Source organism: Asterias rubens, chromosome 6 (assembly GCF_902459465.1).
Source record: "Asterias rubens chromosome 6, eAstRub1.3, whole genome shotgun sequence".
Lineage (NCBI taxonomy): Eukaryota > Metazoa > Echinodermata > Asteroidea > Forcipulatida > Asteriidae > Asterias > Asterias rubens.
Genome location: NC_047067.1, coordinates 19061210 through 19083397, shown reverse-complemented (window position 1 = coordinate 19083397; position 22188 = coordinate 19061210). Strand labels below are relative to the sequence as shown.

Sequence of the window (22188 nt, the reverse complement as noted above, 5' to 3'; positions counted from 1 at the left end):
ATTTAAGTTTTATGAAATCATTTTGGAGAAAAAAAATCAAATTAAACCCAGACTGAAATTCATTGACTTACAAATGACGAAATGAGATTTTCTATTAAACCGGCCAACTAAACTTTGATCTGTTTCTTTTGTAGGCTTGATTGATTCAAGTAATGATGATTCTAACTGGCCGTTTGCTATCATGTGATACTGACCAAACAGACTGATTGGTCCTAATGTCTGGCAGTGTGCCGGGTGTCATCTTTTTGTTGTAGAAGCTCCTGCACATTTTGTAAGCTTAATTATTTCAAGTAACAATGATTCTAAAAGGCTGTTTGCTATCATGTGATACTGACCAGACAGATTGATAGGTGCTAATGTCTGGAGTTCCTGTACATTCTGTAAGCTTAATTATTTCAAGTAACAATGATTCTAATTGGCTGTTTGCTATCATGTGATACTGACCAGACAGACAGATTGGTCCTAATGTCTGGAGTTCCTGTACATTCTGTAAGCTTAATTATTTCAAGTAACAATGATTCTAATTGGCTGTTTGCTATCATGTGATACTGACCAGACAGACAGATTGGTCCTAATGTCTGGAGTTCCTGTACATTCTGTAAGCTTAATTATTTCAAGTAACAATGATTCTAATTGGCTGTTTGCTATCATGTGATACTGACCAGACAGACAGATTGGTCCTAATGTCTGGAGTTCCTGTACATTCTGTAAGCTTAATTATTTCAAGTAACAATGATTCTAATTGGCTATTTGCTATCATGTGATACTAACCGGACAGATTGATTGGTCCCTAATGCCTGGCAGCGTGCCAGGTGTCATCTTGCTGTTGTAGAAGCTCCTGTACACAGTTTGAGATGCTGCCGTTGTGTTTCTTCAGGAGTTCCTTGTTGTGTTGGCGATTACCGAATCCCATCTCCACCAGCTGGTCCTCTGCTGATAACAGATGACTAGAATGTGCCGGCCATTCCGCTTGCTCAGGAAGGGGCTAGGAAATGGTATAGAAATAAAAATTTAATCACTATTTATTGAATAAACTTCACAAACGCCAAACTCTACTAAAGGAGAAAGTCGTGGAAGTGTCGTGGCCGAGGCGGTTCAGAGCACCCAATTCAATTTCTGGTTTTTTGATCAGCAGAGTTTGGGTTCAAATCCCCAGCTGTGACACTTAAGCAAAACACAAAACTATTATGGGACGTAAAGCTGTTGGTCCCGTGTGTAAACGCATGTAAAATAACCAAGTGCACTTATCAAAAATAGAAGGGGTTCAAATTTTGATTATTGTGAACGGCCCCTTACAACTTACCTGCGGATTAAGAAGGGCGTTGACTGACATTGCAGCTTGACCAAAGGCCTGCTTCACAAACCCACCAGCGAGTTCCATTGCCTTCTGAGCAGTGTAGCTGTTATCAACCAAATCAGAACATTCAAATATCGGTCACTGTGTCAAAAGTACAAATAGTTTCAGCAGAACACAGTGTCTATTTTTTTGAGATAACAGCAAAAAAAACTGTCTCTGTATTTTCAGAACAAAGTACAAGGAATGACCTACAAGTACACATGGTGTCGGCTTTAAAGGCACTGGGTTGGATTTCACAGAGGTAGTCCTAACTTAGGACTAGTCCTAGGCAATGCTAAGAGATAGGACCAGTCCTAAGTTAGGACCAGTAACTTAGGACTAGTCCTAGGCAATGCTAAGAGATAGGACCAGTCCTAAGTTAGGACCAGTAACTTAGGACTAGTCCTAGGCAATGCTAAGAGATAGGACCAGTCCTAAGTTAGGACCAGTAACTCATCCTAACTTAGGACTGGTCCTATCTCTTAGCATTGCCTAGGACTAGTCCCAAGTTAGGACTACCTTTGTGAAATCCACCCCTGGACACCTTTGGTAATTGTCAAAAACCAGTCTTCTCACCTGGGGTCGATTTCACAAAAAGATAGGACTAGTCCTAACTTAGGACTACATGTAGTCCTAAGAGATATCAAAAACGTACAGCTAGTCCTAAGTTAGGACGAGTAACTCGTCCTAACTCGAGATAAGACTAGTCCTAACTCTTCGTGAAATCCATCCCTCGTGTATCCCAACATATGCATAAAATAACAATACTGTGAACATTTGGACTCAACTGGTCATTGAAGTTGCATGAAATGATGAAAGAAAAAACACCCTTGTTGTACAAAATAGTGTGCTTCCAGGATTAAAAAGCTTCTGGCCTGAAGTATTTTATTATTTTAGTATTATTTTATTTTATCATGAACAATGACCAATGAAAACTTGTAGAAACGATCTGTGTGCGATGCCATTTTGCCATACACGCGTTTCACGCGATGATCATTTTTGCCATACACGCATTTCCCGTAGTAATGAAACGCCACGTTCACAGACAACACAGAGGGCAGTCAACCTCAGCGTTCTCCGGGATATTATTTCTATGGTATTTACCAATATATAACCCTACTTTTAAGCCATGAATTAATTTAACAAATGGTTGGGTCGAGTCTACATACCCAAGAACTTCCATAGGATCTTGATCTTCTGCGTTCTGATCGGCGGCTGGTGCATTTTCATTCTCTGTGGCTTCACCAGCTACCCTTGGCTCATCTCCACCCGTTGGCTCCACAGCATCATGAAACACCTCGTGGTCTCGCTCACCAATTGCCTTCAAGAAGATATCCAAAAATACTCTTCAATTGTGTGTTTTTCCCTTGTTGGTTTTGTCTCTATCAAGTTAATTATTTTACTGCTGGAGAATAGGTTAACACTGTACATAGAGGTGAAATTGAGAAAGATGGTTTTCCCCAGCACTGTAAATGCCAGGACAGCATCAAAGAAAAAGCTTGAAGCCCACTGAAATGAAAATCAGGGGCCACTGAAAGACGTGCCTAAATAATTTACCCCATCGTAAACTGAAACAGCAAGCCTACAAAGCTTCCAAGGTACATAAAGGCAGGGTCTTTGTTTGTTTGTTGTCAATATTTACATAAAGGCGAAATTATCAAGGAAGATACAATAAAATTCATCTGAGAAAGTTTGAGTTTAATACAGTGACCTCATATTAAAAAAAGAAACAAGGAAAAAACTGTATTTTCATCAAGAACACCAAATCCATTCACATTTAGCAAGGCTACAGTGGGTACCAACTCCATCTATGGCTGCACAATTCACAACCACAGAATTTAGGTGATCTTTAGAAATTCAAATTTGTGCCTACTTTTATTGACTTCTAATCAGCGGTGGGGGAGGAGGGGGGGGGGCACTTCAGCTAAAATCGTTTTACAGAATGTTTACCACCATTACCATCTTTACAACAAGTAGACTTTGGAAAAGAATTACACACATTTTTGAGGGTCATTCAAAAGTATGACGCTACCTTTAAGCCAGACAAAATAATACTGTATTTTAATCGGCGACTAAAGCTACGCCTATGTCTGTTGCTAGAGGTGTTGCTAAGGATGTACTACATTTCAACCCATGATGGCGCAGAAGTATAGCCACAGCTGTAGCTGTAACCACTAATTTGGGCGTAGCCTAAGACTAACCTGGTTTACTACATCTGGTGCGTCTACATTTGTGTCATCTGGACTAGTGATGTCCACAATCTTCGGTGGCTGGTACGCAATTTCTTGGAAATCACGGATGAGCATCCTTCCATCTGATTGGTCAGCGGGTGACCTCATGTGCGTGTCAAGGGTCACAGTAGGGTTAACAATCTGCAGTGGACTGGGTGCCTGGCTTGGAATCAACGGCTCTGTGTGGACCTCGGTGCGGGATGTTGCAAACAGCTGATCGATATCTGTAGCTACGGAGACAGATGGTGGTTGAGCTGTGGTCGTTACATCCCTGAGGGTTCTAGGCGTGGTCTGAGAGTGGGTGTGGCCGATATTGAACAGCGCATCAACGTTGGTGGCTACTGTCGTCGAGGAAGGTGTGACTGTGATAGTTGTCGCATCCTGGGTGTTGGAAATTGTTTGCGCCTCGGATTGGGATGTTGTGAAGAGAGCATCAACATCTGTTGAGATGGTTGAGGACGAAGGTGCGGCGTGCGTGGTGGCGTCACGTCGGCATGACAGCGTCTGAGCTTCGGTGTGCGCCATATTGAACAGTGCGTCTACACTGGTTGCCACCGCTACGGTTACCGGTATGGCGGTTGCGGTCGCAGCATCATGAGATGCGTACGACTCCGTCTGGGTCACTGAGCTGGCGATGTTTAGGAATGACCCGGCGTTGGTAGCCACACATCTAGAGCTCGCTACGGCTGTGACTGCAGCGTCTTTTTGAGTCGGACTCAGAGATGTCTTCTGCATCTTGGAGTTGTTCACATGAACAAAAGATTCGTCTCCTGACGCAACCGAGACTGAGGAGCTCATAGAGGAATCTGTCTGCACCTCGCAGTGTGAAGTAGAAGACAGGGCGACCACGTCGGTTCCAACAGTGGTAGAGTTGGGACTCACTGAACTGGCAGCATCACACTGCTGGTTTAAGGTCTGACACTCGCTGTGCGTGATTGAGGAAAGAGTTGACACGTCAGTGCCAACGGTGCTCGAAGACATCACTGCCGATACACTGACATCCTGCTTGGAAATGTATGGCGTGGGTTCCAGCAGAGACAAGAACGTCTGAAAAAATATAAAGGAGAAGGAAAAACAAATACAATTTGAATTGACACTTCTTCATCATGTATTGTTTTGTTTATTTATTTATTTCATTAATACACATCCCACAGCACAATAACTGGCAATAATAGTATGGAAAGGAAATGAACTGTTTAGTTTAAGCGCAGGAGGAAAACTCCCAACAGGGAATGAGGTAGGGACTGAACAACTGATCCACACGCAGGGTTGGATTCCAACTTGGGTCTCCAGATGTGACAGGCAGGGAAAGAAACCGTAGCCGACTTGGTCCCAAAAGAAATGTCTGTTAGCACAAGGTGATCCCAAAGTGTTTGAATACTCGCACAGTCCATTTGGCCGAGTATAATCTCATATCTATAAAAATCATTCACTCTGATAAAATCTTTAAGCCTGAACTCATAAAGTGTATAGCTGGTTTGGTAAGCACTGATTTTTCTATAAAAAAACCTCAAGAAAACTTTGTCTACGGTTGTGGCAGGGTGGCTGCACCAAATTGAAAAAATAGTACTGTTTGGCATTCTAGCCATAGCAGATGCTTAAACAATATATTTTGACAAGAAAATTTCAACTGCAATTTTTTGTGTTATTATACGTACCTGTGTTCCAGTGACGGAGCTTTTCCTTTCCAAGTTGAGAGGTTTGCTTGGATCGAAGCAATCTGGCAACGGGACCACCTCAAAGTCATCCAAGAGATCATCTGAGACATCACTGTTGCTCAACGTCTCAACATTATCTAAGAAAGACCAGAAAATAAAGATTACATGTAGTCCACCTGTTGGCTTAACCCTCTCCATAAAACATCCATTTGTCTATCTCTCTCTAGCCTGGCCCTTCCATGGCGAAATCGCCTCACGTGAAAATATTGGTTACTTATATAAGATCATTTCTGGGTAAATTTGGGACAGTTTTTCACGATTTCAAAGTTTCAAAGGCAAACTATGTTTTGATCTGAGAAGACTTACCACGGTAACACTTCTCAGATTGTGTTTTCCTTTTGGTGGTTATTCTTCTTGGGTTGACATGACCGCTTTGAATTTACAGCAATATCTAAAAAACGCAACCACCTTTTTAAATTAAATCTACATTACATAGGATAAACGGTTCCAAAAACCAAAGATATACTTCGCCCTGTAAAATCTCATTTCCATTTGTCATTTGATCACTGATCTTAACATTCTCTTTAATTGTATACATGAGTCTCCTTACCATCTTGGGTCTCCTTGAAGCTGTCTGTTTCTTGATCTTCCAAGACATCAAGATTTGCTCCATTCTCATCCGATTCCTCAGACAGCATCTCAATTATCTCCACATTGCTGTGCTGTGACATGTGTCTGCTTAAGATGTTAGCGTCTAGCTCTCTAACTGGTGAGATGCAGGGAGTAACACCTGAGAGCAGTAATGAGGGAAATGTTTACTAGACATAAGGACATGATGAGCAAGATAACCCGTCAAGGTGACTTGTGTCATCAGGATCTGAGCAGATATCTAAGTAAAAACTGTTTAGCTGGATGTCATACAGTTGGAAGTACAACACAAAGTCTACATGTATGTTACAAGCAGGGTTGTAGCTACACCAACTTTGGTGGTGGGCAATAAATCAAAGGTCCCAGAGGACGAGTGGATCAACACGATGGTTCATGTTATTTACGGGTTCCTTATAGCGCAATAGCAAGCTTTAGGCTTGATGCCAGATTTACAAACTGTTCATGTTATGGGAACATGCAATAAGTTGAATGGCCTTTTGACTGTGTTCTTTCTCTGTGACATTTGATACTCCATATCATAAGCTGTGTCTCAGACCAAGGCACAGTGGACAATATTTGGATTAATTCTTGCGGAAATTAGAGTGCTCAGCAAAAATTGTGATTCCTTGGCGAGCATGCCCAGCACTGCCTACCGTTGCACAACACTGGTTACAAGGGCTCGCTGTTAACACTAGCCAGGTGTATAATGTTTAACACTTGGGGTGTTGGGTGGCAAAAGGGTTCAATTTGAGCACATACCTATTGGGGTGTTGTGTAGGGGTAAAATCTTGAGCACATACCTAGTGGAGTTATGTGTAGGGGTTAAATCTCGAGCACATACCTAATGCAGTGTTGTGTAGGGGTTAAAACACGAGCACACACCTAGTGGAGTGCTGTGTAGGGGTTAAATCTCGAGCACATACCTACTGGAGTGTTGTGTAGGGGTTAAATCTCAACGGAGTGTTGTGTAGGGGTTAAATCTCAAGCACATACCTAACGGAGTGTTGTGTAGGGGTTAAATCTCAAGCACATACCTAACGGAGTGTTGTGTGGCGTAGGGGTGGTCTGATGGGTCAAGGTCCCCACCTCAGACTCCATCTCTCTCTCAGCCTGGGTGTTCTCAGAAATCTTCAGCATCTCAAACGACAGCACATCTTGGGCAGTCAGCATGTCAGTGGAGGAGCTCACCCGCATGGGAATGGATGGGTCCTGTTGCTCAGTCTGTAGATGGGCTACAGCATTAGAAGAGGCCTCTTGAGTGGCAGACTCATTATTCTGATGGGGGAGATGAATAAAAAATAAAAACCAATTTAAACTTAAAGGCAGTGGACACTATTGGTAATAACTCAAACATAATTATTAGCATAAAACCTTACTTGGTAACGAGTGATGGGGAGCTGTTGATGGTATAAAACATTGTGAGAAACGGCTCCCTCTGAAGTAACAAGGTTTTTAAGAAAGAAGTATTTTTCCACGAGTTTGATTTCGAGACCTCAGATTTAGAATTTGAGGTCTCAAAATCAATCATCACAACTTCGTGTGACAAGGGTGTTTTTTTCTTTCATTATTATCTCGCAGCTTCGACGACCAATTTAGCTCAGATTTTCACAGGTTTGTTATTTTATGCATAAGTTGAGATACAGCAAGCTGAGAAGACTGGTCTTTGACAATTACTAATAGTGTCCAGTGTCTTTAACTACATTAAGTGTAGCTCTTGGTTTTTGTTATATAGAGAGCTGTTGGGTTGGCATATAGCAGGTTTCTTTCCCCAACTTCCACCTCTAGGACCCTGGTTTGAGTCCCGTTGGGGGCACTATGTGGATTTGGTTTTTAGTCCCCACCGAATGGCTCGGGAGTTCACTGGAGTAATTATCTGGGGTTTTCCTCCCACATCTAAAGCTTAAACGTCCTTCGTCTTCTCTCCATGGGATAATTGTCTATTACAGTGATTGCGTTTGCGTTCCTGACAATACTTGGCTTTCACAACCAGGACTAATATATGAATTTTTGAGATTTTATGTTAAAGATATAAGCCTTCGCGAAAGACTCTGCTAGGGTCGAACCATCAGGCAATTAAACCATTGGTCCTTTAAAAAAATATTTGTATAAAAAAAACCAATGCAAACCTGGTTTTCAGTGGAGTAGTCATCACTCCCGACTTTACAATCCTCCGTCGTGCACACAGTAATACTACACCACACACGGTGACCAAAGTGTTCCCCGTCCTGAGCAAGACGCCAGTGGCTCTGGTACTGCCCTGGGGACGACGGTGCGACATACTCCACACACACGAGTCCCTCTTCACCAGGGGCAAGGTGGGGCACGGTGACTGGCTCTTGAGTCATCCCATGCATGCTGCCCCACAAAAACTTCAGCTGGGCGAAGGAAAATAACAATTGAAAGGATAAAGTACATTCAGTTTATTCAAGTAGACAATAAATTGAATACTGCCTCCAGTTGTGGAATTTTGTTTCTTCTGAATCAATTTTGTTAATATTTTGTTTCAAGTTACTTTGAAGGGAAAGTATACCTTTGGTTTTTGGAATGGTTCGATTGATTTAATCCTGTATAAATGTAGATGTCTACAATTCATGAAACACTAACATGTGAATTTTTTTTGGACACCTATATCTACGCCGGACAATTAATCCGTATCTGGCGAACACAATCTGAGAAACGTTTCTTTTTCTACAACCACATTACGTCAAAGAGAAATGATTCTCAAAATGCTTTATAATATCAAAAGCTGCTGTGCTTGTTAAGTTGTTTTTGCCATTCAAGATGCTATTGTCAGATGTTTGGCCGATTTGACCCCAAAATTTTGATTTAAAATTCAATAGGTATTTTCATGGTGGAGAAAGTTACAAGCTTTCATTTGAGCCATTGCTTGAAAAATCCGCCAATTATGAGTAACAGTAAAATAAAAGTGCTCAAAATTAGTTTTTGTCGGGATCCCAACAATATATCATGTGACCAATTCTTATGTGCTTTATAAGAATCGTTTAAAATTGTTGTCATGTTCCAGACCATTAAAAGTAAAAGTTAAACTTGTTTTCGTTCGAGTGGGTGATACTCTTTGAAATACCATTCACTCAAAAAAATGTTCTAATTTTTTTGGGGGCCAAACATCTGACATATAGCATCTTTAGCTTTGAGAGTGACTACAAAAGGTATACCTTTCCTTTAAGAAACGTTCTCCATATAGACCTTTCCAATGTTGGTAAATGAACCGCAACGGTTGGCATGGACGGCCGAATGTGAGTTAAACATTCAAATGTGTAATCAGATATTCTGACCAAATTCAAAAATGTCTGCAAACTTTCAATCAAATAAAATACCCCACGAGATTGGTTGCGTTGTTTCCAACGAATTCAACACTATTTTTGAACAGTTGTGTGACATTGTTACAAACTGTGCCCATCTGTTTTTGTTCTGCATTGATGGCTTTCCGTAGTTTTCCGACCTCTGTTGGCAAAACTCAGACTGTGATATTGTGATAGAAATGTCTGTACACTTAATACCTTTGTGTCTTCACTCCAACTGACGGGTCCAGTGTTTTTCATTAACCAACTCTTCACGAACATGGTGCCAGGCTGCATCTTGGTATCATCCGGAAGGTTACCATCCCGTACAAACTCAGCATCCATCCGCTTGCGCCTAGAGTCACAAAATTATGAAAACAAAGCTTGAAGTCATGATTAAAAACTAGAGATACAACTTCTTATTTAACAATAATAATTATAATATCGAGGTATTATATAGCGCACGTATGTACCAAACAAGGTACTCAAGACTCTGAGTATATACAAACTTTCAGAAAGATAAGATTGAAGTGATGAATTCTGAGACTTATACATGAAGCACCTTATAAGGGTTTACAAGGTGCTACAGCGCATACAGCAGCCACAGCCAGGAACACCGGGGCGAACCCCCTTCTCTTTTCGATACGTGCACTGGGTTCTTTTACATGCGTTACACAACACATGGGACCAACGTCCCATCCAAAGGTAAGGTTTGTAGGATTTGAAACTTTGCATGGTGGAAGTATAGGTGCAACTAAGAGAGATTTGCGGTAACACCATGTGGAAATCTCTTTTTGAGTAGTGTTCTGAAAAGAACCGGTGGTTAACGACTCAACGTTTGGATCAGTATGCTCTGATCTTCTTCAAGTCTTCAGGAGAATGGTAAGAGGGTCAAAGGTCTACAATTATGTAATGAATACCAGTAGGTGTTGATAATTGTCAACAAAAGTCTTGAAAATGAATTTATGAAAGAATGTTTTATTAACTAGTTTATAAAACGACAACTACGTGTTGCGTACAAGTTATTTGCGTACATTATTGTGTCCTCCCAAGCAAACTGGTAAACGAAACTCCACCTCAGTGTTTGTACTTACATCAGCAGCTTAATGCTCTCCATCATGGGGCTCTTCTCTCCTTCTTTACCCACTGTCTCTATCACCGTCTCCCCCTGGGGTTGTGTCACCCTGTCTGTCTTAGGGGGTCCAATCACATGAGCTGCTTGTAGTATCTGTTCCACTTGTTTCTCCGCCATGCGTTCCAGACGCTCTCTCTTTGTAAGCGAGATAGTGTGGCGGGTCTCCTCTCGGAAGCGACGCTTCTCCTCTTTGTGTTTTCGTTTCAGCTCAGCCTTCATTTTCTTGCGAGCCAATTTCTCTTCCAGGGTTCTGTTTCTGTTGCCATGAAAAAAAAATCATACTCAAGTGTTCTGTTAATTCCAAACCTTTTGCGATACCTGCTGCTAAAATATAGGATTTTAACTGCCTCTAGCTAAAGGGCAAGCCTCGATGGTAAGACATCTGATTCAGAATGGCAAAGGTCATGAGTTCAAATTCCAACTGAGCAAAGTGTCTGTGGATATTTTCACACAACACAGACCCGTCCGAATGAAATTGCTTAAAGGCACTGGACACTGATGGTAATTACTCAAAATAATTGTGGCGCCAAGATATAATTTTTTGGATGGAGCATTTATCATGCGATAGACAACGTTTTTGTAAAACTACGCTTTTGCACTGACAGGGCGAAATTGAGATATAAGTAGTAGAAAATACAGGGTTTTGGCCAGGACATAAATCCCTACTCACAGTAAATAAAGATGTGTGTAATAGAAGTTTCAGCCTCATTAGTCGTCAAGTTTTAGAGAAAAACAAGAAAAAAATAACAGAGCAAAGTTTTCGGGAGAGACGCATAAATCTGTTGGCTGTGCTATAATGACTTTTGCGAAATCGTTTTACTCATTTCTAAAAAACTACAGCACCTCAGCAAGTAATACTTTATGGGAAGCTTTCTACTATCAATATCTTTAAACCGTGTGAGTTTAAAGTAAATATGTGGACATTTGTGTTTCGGGTCATACAAAAAGTATCCAATCCCTTTAAGAGAACACTGCTCACCCGAAACTGCCGATAGGCGTGTTTTCATCCGCGTAGATTGGTCGTCTTAACAGAGGGGCAACCCGACCATCTGGCTTGAAGCTTAGGCCAGGGATGGCTGGTTGACGCAACTTCAGGAAAACATGACTTGGGTTGTGAATCAACTCTACTGCTTCACACGTCTCACACAGATCGTAGTCAATGCAATGTCTGAAAACAAAACCACTGGGTTTAACTTAGGCCAACTTGCTAATAGGTAAGCTCAAACATCCACTATCCTATGGCAAGAATGGCCGATTTCACGAAACGCTAGGATTAATCCTAACTCAAGTTAGGACGAGTAACCCGTCCTAACTTAGGATGGGTTCAATGCGTCCTACGTATTTGGATGCGGAACTGAACCCGTGCTGCGTCCTAAGATTAATCCTAAGTTAGGAAGAGTTTCGTGAAATCGACGGCTGGTCATTGGGCCAATACCATTTCTTTAATCTTTCTCAGCTCCCTTAGGAGTGTACAGCCCGAGCTGCCGTGCGCTCAGAAGGCTATTTCATACACAATATCAACCTCTACCCTCGCAGATACACATTTATACCCTTATAGAGAAGCAATTATAGTATTTATACAATAGTGCTGTTTGAAAATACATGAAAATATAATAAGTATAATTTATCCATTTTGTTTATTTAAGTAATTTTAGCATAAATTTGTTTTCCATTAGTGTGTGACCCCTTAGCCTATTTTATAAAGTCGTCAGCAATTTCACAAAATATCTTGATTTGCCTATACAAGTCACTAATTACTCACCCGCACTTATAACGGACACCAATGATGGTGTTGTTGCAATTGTCACAGGTGATTCCAAGGTGACAAAAAGATTCTGGGAGGGAGAAGTACAAAAAAATATAATAATAATAGTGGTCTCTTATAAAGCCCTTATATCTATAAGACCAGCCGTCGATTTCACAAAACTCTTCTTAACTTAAGACTAATCTTAGGACCTAGGACGAGTCCCAACCCTGCACTGTAGCATGCAGACCTTAAGATTAATCCTAAGTTAGGAAGAGTTACTCGTCCTAACTCGATATAAGACAAGTCCTAACTCTTTGTGAAATCGACGGCTGATTTACAAGATCTATAAGATCTGAGACAAGTTCCTTCACATTAAGCTTGGGCGATATCGATTTATTTTATTCACGATATATCGCCGACAATATATCACGATATTCGATATAATCGCGATTAATGAAATTTGACATCATCAGTCTTAAAACTCCAAGTGAAAGTTGTAGAAGAGACAGTCCTAGCATAAGAGAGGTGTTCTAATGACCTATTCTTCTGGTTTTACTCCAAACCTATGGGGTGCAAGATGTCTCAGCTAGCAAATACATCGCGATATTTAATCAATATATCGATCGCGATATATCGCGATACACCGATATTTCGATTAAAACCAAATCCATCCGATATCGAAATCGTGTCCACATTAATATCGCGATATTCGATAATATCGTGATATCGCCCAAGCTTACTTCACATCAGCAATACAACATGTAATAGGTCATAATACATGGAGGCAAAATGTCTCTAGTTTTAAATTTTCGTGCAACACGGCTGGGGATTACTTAAAACTACTTTGATTGGGTTGCATGTTTGTGTGGATCATTATATTCTACCTTTAAAATAGATATCTTTCTAACCATATGCATTTCATAACCAACGGCTTAAAACGCGACCAATCCAAGGCTTCTTGTTCCTTTGAAGGTTGAATGGCTTCTATATGTATTTGGCATCCAATAAACTAAAATATTTACAAAATAGCGAGACCGCCAAAACATAGGGCTGTTACTTTAATCCAGTGGTCGTTGGTTCAGTTAATTTGTCTTTTTTCAACCTAAAATTTAAATAAATAAGATTCAAGCAGATGATGGTCATCAAGAAAGGAAAAACATTTGTTAGCTTACTATTGATCTTGCTTTTGTCTTGATCTTCCTTAGGGACATCAGTAGAGTTCTTGCGACTTATAGCCTCAACGACGGCCCCATCCAATCCTTGTAAGACTCCACGCACGACTTGTTCAACCAGCTAAAAACAGTCACAACAATATTTAGATTATTAATTTTTGTTTTTACCCATACACCGATATGTGTTAGCACTGTATACTCAGTACTTTCCTAGAGTCCTGTGTACAAATTTCACAGACATATTACTCCCATATTACTTGCGGTACCTGCTGCCGAAACAAATGATTCGAACCTCCTAGAGCTAGCTACCGGGCAATTTCGGTAGTCTAGTCGGTAGGACACTGCTCTAGAATTGCAAGATTCGTGGGTTTGATAAAAAAACAGACAACCTAACAGAAAACCAATTTTATGCTAAAAAGCTTCATTTAAAAACAAGAAGTCCACACACTAACTACCTCTTCTGGGATGGCCATCTCCACACCGGAAGCCTCCGCTGTTTTCTCTATATTTAATGATGCAGTCTGATATTCAACCTTTGTAGCATCCACCGACGACCCAGTCTTAGCTGGTGGCTCTGCTTTCACCGCGGACTGGGGCAGAGCGCCAGTTAACTGTTGTTTGCAAGACGATCGCAGTTTACCAGCAGTGGCCATCAGCTCGTTGTAGTAAGAGCTGCTCTTTCTGCCAGGTGATGTACGAGGTTTCGGTGACAAGGTTGGTGATTTCAAAGTTGGCTTTTCAGATGACACCTAAACCATTGATAAGGGAGAAGGACTTATCATTTATAAGATTTGTCAATTTGTCAATTTATGGACAAGTAATAACAAAACTTGACAAATGATAGGGTATGTAATAAAGTTAACATGTGGGTTACAACATGAAATACTTGCATGGTATGTATAATGAGGTCAATTTGTGGGTACAGTTAGGAGAAGTGTTGGTTCTCAAAAGAATCAGTGTGGTCTTGTAGCAGCCCTTACTGTATTTTCCTTTGTCATGTAAAATACACTCAGGCGGCCCTCATACATTATTTTCATGTGCGTTTCTACAACCCCACGGGTATATAAAGCTTGACTGCACATGCACTCTCTCTCGCACTTCGTATTAACCACCGAGCAAGCACAGCAAACCAACCTAACCGTGTATGTATATTATCCCTTAAACAGTTATCGCTTTTACAACCAACTATCGCTTTACATTCGACTCTTATTTCACATTACTTTTCCTAAGACTCTTGTTGCTGTGGTATGCTATTCGGCAGTAGTACACAGCTAATAGGCACACTGCAGCTACAAGCCTATTAGTTTATGACTACCAGTGAAGTACCTTATTATTTTTGTCGGCACAAGTATTGCCCCCTTTTTGTTAATATACAAGCAAGCGAAGCAGCCAAGCTCATAATACTTTTCGGAATTTAATTTAGTTATAAAAACTTCCTGCGAAGAACACGCTGCTTAAGTCTTGACCAGTATACTCTGCTCGTCTTCAGGAGAATGCCTGAGGAGCAGACAAGCAGAGTCAGCCATTTGCGTGTAGAGCCTCGACTAGGGGACAGCAGTAAATAGGAGTGTTATATAACTCAGTATTGTCCTGGGACAGTAGTAATGACACTTTCATCCAATAAGATATACACATGTTAGCACAATCAAAGTTTATGAAGCATGAAGTAGATGCTCTACACTCATGCTAGGAGTGCCAAAGATTATGTGATTGGTGCGTAGTGGCTCGCTGTGGCGCCGAATTAATGTCCGCACCTTATTGGCGACACTAGGCGCCACAGTCAATTGCATTGGCGCAAACTGGCACCAACTGGCGCTGGCCCAGTGGACTCCTAGCATCAAACATGCCTTGTACTTCACGGAGGCAACAAAGGCGATTGCCTCCATGCCCCTTTGTTACTGTTTTTGATGCCCCACGAAATGCTCCAGTAGAAATTAAAAATGTAATCTTTACCAAGGAGAAAATGCCTTGGTGCCTTTGTCCAATTTAAAAAAAAACGAAGCATACAGGTCTGATGGTGGATCTGTGCAAGTAGCGATACTGTTCGAAATGTTGAGACTGCGATATATCTCGAACCAACAGATTCCCCCCCCCCCAAAAAAAAAAATTCTATATTGGGCTGTACCAGCAAGTTTACCTTATCATCCACACCATGCCAAAGCTACACACATAATTTGGCAAACGATCCTGTTGAATTTGATAAACAAGAGAATGACCACATAATAATAGAAGCATATATATAAATTAACCTTTTTCTCTGCGTCAGATGCCTCCACAGGTTTGTTCTGGCTGGGACTACTTCCCCCTGTTGGACGACCGATACAGATCCTCCGAGTCGCCTTCAGCGCAAGTACATTTCTTTGCTTCCTTGCTAGCTTTTTTGCTTCATTCAGTTCCTCTGCAAATGTCAGCAAATTCTCACAAATTTAAGTTCCGTTGAAATCAATTCAAAACTTAGATTTACTTCCATACTTCATGAAACCAGAACACTAAATAATTTACAAATGAGTAGGCCTGGCCCAGGCCTGATATTTCACGGATTGCCTCCGTTGACCCTTGCCATTGCCTTGGTGCCCTTGAAATGCTCCAGTAGAAATTTACCTAATCAATAAATAAGGCTATGTAATACTAGTTAAAGGCAGTGGACACTATTGGTAATTACTCAAAATAATTATTACTATAAAAACTTACTTGGTAATGAGTTATGGGGAGAGAAAGCGCACAACTTCAAAATCAGTGGCAAAGTCTGTTTTTCTCACTGGACTCGCTGGAGGGCCACAGGCAAGGCATTGCTTTCTAGCTACATGTAGTGGGGGCACCAGGGGCCATGTCTCTCCTTTCCCCCTTTTTTTTTAGAGCACTACACCTATCAGGAGTTTTTATAAGGAGCACCCTGGAGGCACTTGAAGATTGTGGGGCAGGCCCCCTGTGGAATGAACCAAGTGTATTTGAGTAGTCTGTATTTATGGCATTGCAACACAACGGACATTGACTAGGGAGTGACTCATTTACCTGTGACAGACTAAAGAGTGGTTACGAGACTTCAGTTAACTATTTGCCACTTCACCACGCCAGGCAACAACTGGTTACGCAAATGTACTGTTTGTATTTCAACTGATAACCTAATGACCTGACCATGTTGCCCTGGAACCTACAGTAGTAACATTCCATAGTTATTTTATAACAATTTAGGAGACCTTTGAGAAGACGGTGGCAGCAGACATAACAGACCTTTTTTTGCAACTCTGAGCATGTGCGCGCATGCTCAACATTACACGCGTACAATGTAGGGTCTAAGCACGCACATTACTGTGAAAAGGACCAACTAAAAGTCCCCCATTGCCTTTGGCCCAGTTTAACCCGACTGTTTGATGGCTTTATTCTCATCGAAAATAATTGTATCTCTTGTAATTTCGGGCCTATTTCCTCTAAACAAATGTTGACCATATTGGATGAAACTGTTTTCAAAGACTAAAACTGGCAATAACAAATTGTTAGTGCATTGAAAACTACTGAAGCCAATTACATACATACATCTCAAAACTAAAAGTTATGACAAGGAAAGGGTGAGTCATTAACTTCCCAATATGCCCTCCCCAAGCCCCTCCCCAAGCCCCCCCCCCCACTTGTTTTCCCTTATTATATGCACATTCTATGAAACACATAGATTTGTAATAGATAGAACCTAATTTTGCAAGGCCACGCAATGATGTTGGTTGCCGGTTGTCATTAAATGTAATCATTTTCCTAAAGGGCAGGGCTACTTTACCATATTTCAAGGTTTCATAATGCTTTATTTTCGCGCACAAAGGCCTATAACGTTCTCAAAAGAACAACATTCTTCTTTAAATGTCCGATGAAAACAGTCGACTTGAAATATAAAAACTGTTTTCTTTTGCTAAGAACTCTTCAGAGAGGTTTTTCTCTGATTGGCCTTTTTCCCCCTAAAAGTATCAACAACTGAACAAAAAAACAAATAAATGTGTTAAATTTGTAGAGATAGTACCAGTCATTTCACATAACTCTAAAAATGACTCATCACAACAACAATACCTGGTGGTAGGCCTATAGAGTGCTGCTGTTGATTTTGTGGGGGTTGTTCTTTATATATGTGTATTTGTTTATCTCTTGTTCTGTGTATTGCTTTTTCTACAGGGCCCCCGGGGAGAACAGTGTTTTTACACTGATGGGGCTACCCTGTATAAATAATACTTAATAATAATACTTAATAATAATAATTAAAAAAAACCTACATTTACACGACTGAACCAGCTATTTGAACAAAGGGGAATAAACTGGGAAAACTCTTTGTTCACTAAATGAAGCCTTGAGGACAACGAAAGAAAACATCTCTACAAAAACATACTCCTACATTTGTCATTGTTCGAGCCCAACATTATCATCCCAACCGTAGTTGGAACTTGTCCCAACTTGGGTGATACAGTTGGGACGTCCCAACTTGCTATTTTTTTTTAAACAAATTGTAGCTGGGACAGCCCAGCTATAGTTGGGTTCCCAGCTATTTGAACAAAGGGGGAAAGTATTGGGAATCTTTGTTCACGAAGTGAAGCCTTAAGAACATTATTTAAAAAAACATCTCTACAATACGTACATTGTAGTCCTATAATGTTCAATCCCAACTTTAGAATAATCCCAACTACACTTGGAACTGGTTCCAACTTGACATGCTTGAGTGTTAAATAGTAAGGACGCCCAACTTGAGTGCTGAAGTTACAGTTGGGACAGCCCAACGTGAGTGTTACAATTGGGACATCACCAACTATAGACTGGCTCCAGAGATTGAACCAGCGAAACATAGGGTGGTCCCTCGATAGTGGCAACACTAACCTGGCAGGAGGCGCAGAAGCGCAATCAGAGCAAACATGTAGACACATGGACTAAAACCCGGTGCGAATGCGATACGAATGTTGACGCCACAAAAGCAGTTGAGTTGTGCTCAACTCTCTTGCGAATATCGCAGCGAAAACAGAGTCGGAAAATTCATGTCAAATTCGAATCGCATTCGCAGGAAGTATGAACCTGGCTTAATAGATAAATTTTTGTTTTAAGTTATGATGTACAATTTAAGGCCTTTTGGATCGAGGTCGCAGATCAACGGAACGCACCCAACACAGACTCTACATTGTATTTTACAAAAACAAGTTCACTTACCTTCTGAATTCAGAGAGATCTGAAAATAAGGAAAGAGAAACAAACCATTATAAGCATTGATAAGTACAGTTTATTCTAAAACTGACTGTTAATTCATTGTGCTCAGAGCAATAAATAAACTTGCCTCGGGGCTTTGTCTGGACAACAACTACATGTAACCTGACCCTGACCCTAGTCAGGATTTTCCACATGATTGCTTTAAAACCCCTTCCACATTGGCGCGAATGTTTATTTTCTTAAAGGCAGTGGACACTATTGGTAATTACTCAAAATAACTATTAGCACAAAACCTTTCTTGGTGAGGAGTAATAGGGAGAGGTTGATGGTATAAAACATTGTTAGAAACGGCACCCTCTGAAGTGCCGTAGTTTTCGAGAAAGAAGTAATTTTCCACGAATTTGATTTCGAGACCTCAGATTTAGAACTTGAGGTCTCGAAATCAACCATCTTAACGCACACACCTTCGTGTGACAAGAATGTTTTTTTCTTTCATTCATATCTCGCAAGTTCTATGACCGATTGAGCTCAAATTTTCACAGGTTCATTGTTGTATGCATATGTTGAGACCCACCAACTGTGAAGGCTAGTCTTTGACAATTACCAATAGTGTCCACTGCCTTTAAGATCACCAATACAAAAGACTTAACCAGACTGACTTGTAACTGTCTTTACAATGGCAAAGGTTTGGGGGCAGGTGAAAATTACAACAAAGAACAGGCCTTGCTAAAAGCTTTTGGGAAAAGTGGCCCAACGAACAAATAAACTCAGCGTTCTCCCTTAACCCTTTAGAGACCATTCATTTCTGCATTAAAAACCATTAAACAAATTGGCCCCGAGACATTGCTAATATTTGTTATTAAATTTTGTCAGACAAAATGTGCACAGAAATAACAATAAACAGAACATTTCACATTTGGACATGACCTTTACTTTGACCTCTTAGTGTAAATCTTGCAGCCATTTGCGGCCATTTTAGGTATTTTGGTACTGGTAAAACTACATGCACTTGTGGCCGCTTTGGTCTCTAAACGGATAACAAGGGTCTGACGGCCATTGCCGCTTTTAAAAAACACACGTACAGTAGGGACTAGTCAAAATTCCCTCAAAGTGGTCTGGCTTAGATAGTCCAGTGTTGGAAACAACTCAATTTTAATGAAAGAGAAGTGGTGTTTACTAGACATTGTACTGTGTACACCAGGCTAAAGAAAGTCTCTCCATCAAAAATATCATACGGTACATTGGCGGATTGTTACTGCTGTCTGTTTTGAATGAAAGGAATTGAATTTGATGGCAGTGAACATCTGGTGAATCTCACACAAAGATAGTGAACAACAATGCAATAATGCAGTTATGCAATATAAAATATGGATTAACAATTCACTGTTATCATGGCTTATTCCACAGTACACTGACTCTCCTGATTTCCTCAACTTTGCATTTAAACTGGTTGTGATGGCTACCATTGAAACATCAGACAATAAAGTAAAACCGTTTCAAATTTAGGCTAATAAAACTACTTAAATGTAGCAAGTAAAAAGCACAGTTTACAAGTTCGCTAGGCTACTTTTTTTGAAGCTCAAACATAAAGCCTGTATTTGCCATAGTGATTTGTGATGTAACTTCACACCAAGCTAGCGATTGAGTTATCTTAAAATCAATTTTAGCACGTAGCAAAATCAAACAGTAGTTAATTAATAACCACATTTTACAAAACTTCAGTTCCTAAAAAAGAAAACCATTCTACACGAATAAGTTAAAATAAATCATTGTTTTAAGACTGTGTAGAACGTTCCTTTTGTTTTAAATATTTCAGGAACAAAGTTATACCAATCATTGTCAATGGCGACCTACATTAGTTAACCCTTATGCTCATTTCAGAATCTTATGAAACTCGTTATTTAAACAATATTTATCAAACAATAATTAATTAATATGACGAATATTGTTTTAAAGTTACCTCTTCACTCTCATCATCAAGGTATGTGATGTCCAAATCAGCATCAAGATAACATTTTACCTGCAGGAAATAGAAAATGCATTATTAAAAAAAAAAAAAAAAAAAAAAACAAGTTTTATGAATATGATTTTAACATTAATATTTCCTGTTAAAAAAAAAAAGGGTTTTTTATGTAACTATGATTTGAAAATAATATTCTAAACACACTCAGAATTGTGACAAATTTTTAGTTGTTTTGTCTATTTTACATTTTTCATAAAAATTATCAACAACTTTTGGTTGGTTCACAATAAAAAGTGGTTCATATTTAGCATGCAGCCAACAAAATATGGACGGGATTATTGTCCAAGTTCTAGTTGTAAGTACCAGCTGTTGTTTTTTACTCTGTCTTGGCATTGAACTCATTCATGCATGACTAGAGTTACATATAGCCAAATCCAATGATAAAATACAACTATCATTTGAATGCAGACCTTTATCTTGCTTTACACAACCATGTAAACAATATGCGTCATTATATTAAATGGACAAATATGTTTATTTCAAACACACATTGCCGCCTGTGTGAGATGCTTGAACATCATGTATGTGTTTGGAGGGTGACAGGCAGAAGTTGAAGTGCCGAGTCACAAACACGCTGCATGTTCAAAAGTAAACAAATCATATCTGCCCCTTGTTGAACAAAGTGTTTTTTTTATATTAAGTTATTAGGGCCCTAATAATATATTTTGTGAAACTTCAGTTTCCTCAAACCCTTAAAAAATATTATTTGAACAAAACGACCTGCCTTGCAGTGAGAATAAGTCTATTTTGTTATTGCCATTTTGTCATACTCATACAGTAAGCCTACATTAATTAGTATATACATAAACACAATTAGTAATTACAATAAACACATGGACAAAATACATGACAAATCACAATAATCATTGAACACATACACACATCTGCAGCAGAACATCATATTCATACATGTATGAAAAGAAATACAAAATTACAATTTACATCACCATATAACAAAAAACAGCTACCAATAACATTATTCATCGTCACTCCCAACATTTCAATAAATGAAAAACCATAATTTCTGACGGAAAACCATATACTGAACAAAGGAAAACAACAAGTTAAAACCAATGACAATGTTACAATCTATTGTCGTCATCAATACAAAAAATTCTTACCATTGCTTCCAAATCCAACCATTTCGTTGCGTATTCAAGCCTGAATATTTCACTTCGGCGCTCGAATTCCACTTCCACAGCCATAATGTCCGCCATAGTGGACGATACTTTAAAAATTACGCAAGATTTTAGGGTCTTTTGAAGCCGTCTTCCATTAGAAACTGATATTTTTGGTGTTGATGTCAATTTTTTCCTGATCTTTCACTTATGGTGGTGTTTACAAAATGGCGAGCAATGTTGTGATTGAGGCGATTTACCGTTACAATTTCCTTATCCGCTTCAAAACATAGATCGTATTATTCACAAAATTTGAGCTACACATACAACAAAAATTGCACATGAAGCAATATTAAAACCGATTTACTCTTTTTCTTGCCTTTTGCAATATCTGATGTGCCTTTGTTGCTGAAAATTAACACAAACAAAGGTAAAAACGTATGTCGCGCATGAGTACAGCACTGTGGCTATTAATAGAAATGATGTAACGCAAATAGTGATTTAGAAAGGTACATCCGTATGGTGGCGCTATTCACAAACAGAGTTCTTTATGTCTGTGGATCAGTGGGTGCGTTCATTTAGCTTCCCTGGTGGCGGTTTCCCAGGACATACGTGTGCAGATAATTACCCACGTTTGTCCTGGGGAAAA

The 22188-nt window shown here is 39.9% G+C and overlaps 1 protein-coding gene across 1 annotated transcript; it reads right to left on the bottom strand.

Moving 5' to 3' along the window:
* Positions 1 to 383: 383 nt before the first annotated feature.
* LOC117291530 (next to BRCA1 gene 1 protein-like) lies at positions 384 to 21812 on the bottom strand. The gene is made up of 18 exons (XM_033773308.1): positions 21543 to 21812; positions 20359 to 20418; positions 18402 to 18420; positions 15479 to 15627; positions 13685 to 13978; positions 13230 to 13350; positions 12073 to 12145; positions 11290 to 11478; positions 10270 to 10566; positions 9395 to 9530; positions 8000 to 8248; positions 6908 to 7148; positions 5836 to 6015; positions 5226 to 5362; positions 3538 to 4614; positions 2506 to 2657; positions 1304 to 1400; positions 384 to 985 (listed from the first exon to the last, which is right to left on the bottom strand). The coding sequence occupies exons 1-18, from the start codon at positions 21636 to 21638 to the stop codon at positions 791 to 793; spliced, it is 3762 nt and encodes a 1253-aa protein (XP_033629199.1). The 5' UTR covers positions 21639 to 21812; the 3' UTR covers positions 384 to 790.
* Between the last annotated feature and the right edge of the window lie 376 nt (positions 21813 to 22188).

Excerpts from the sequence above, each read along its gene's own strand:
- LOC117291530 (XM_033773308.1), bottom strand. The coding sequence starts at position 21,638 with ATGGCGGACATTATGGCTGTGGAAGTGGAATTCGAGCGCCGAAGTGAA. Across the intron at positions 8,249-9,394 it reads GTTGGAGTGAAGACACAAAG|CTGAAGTTTTTGTGGGGCAG; the intron begins GTATTAAGTGTA and ends TCCTTCGCCCAG. Across the intron at positions 2,658-3,537 it reads CACCAGATGTAGTAAACCAG|GCAATTGGTGAGCGAGACCA; the intron begins GTTAGTCTTAGG and ends ATCTTCTTGAAG.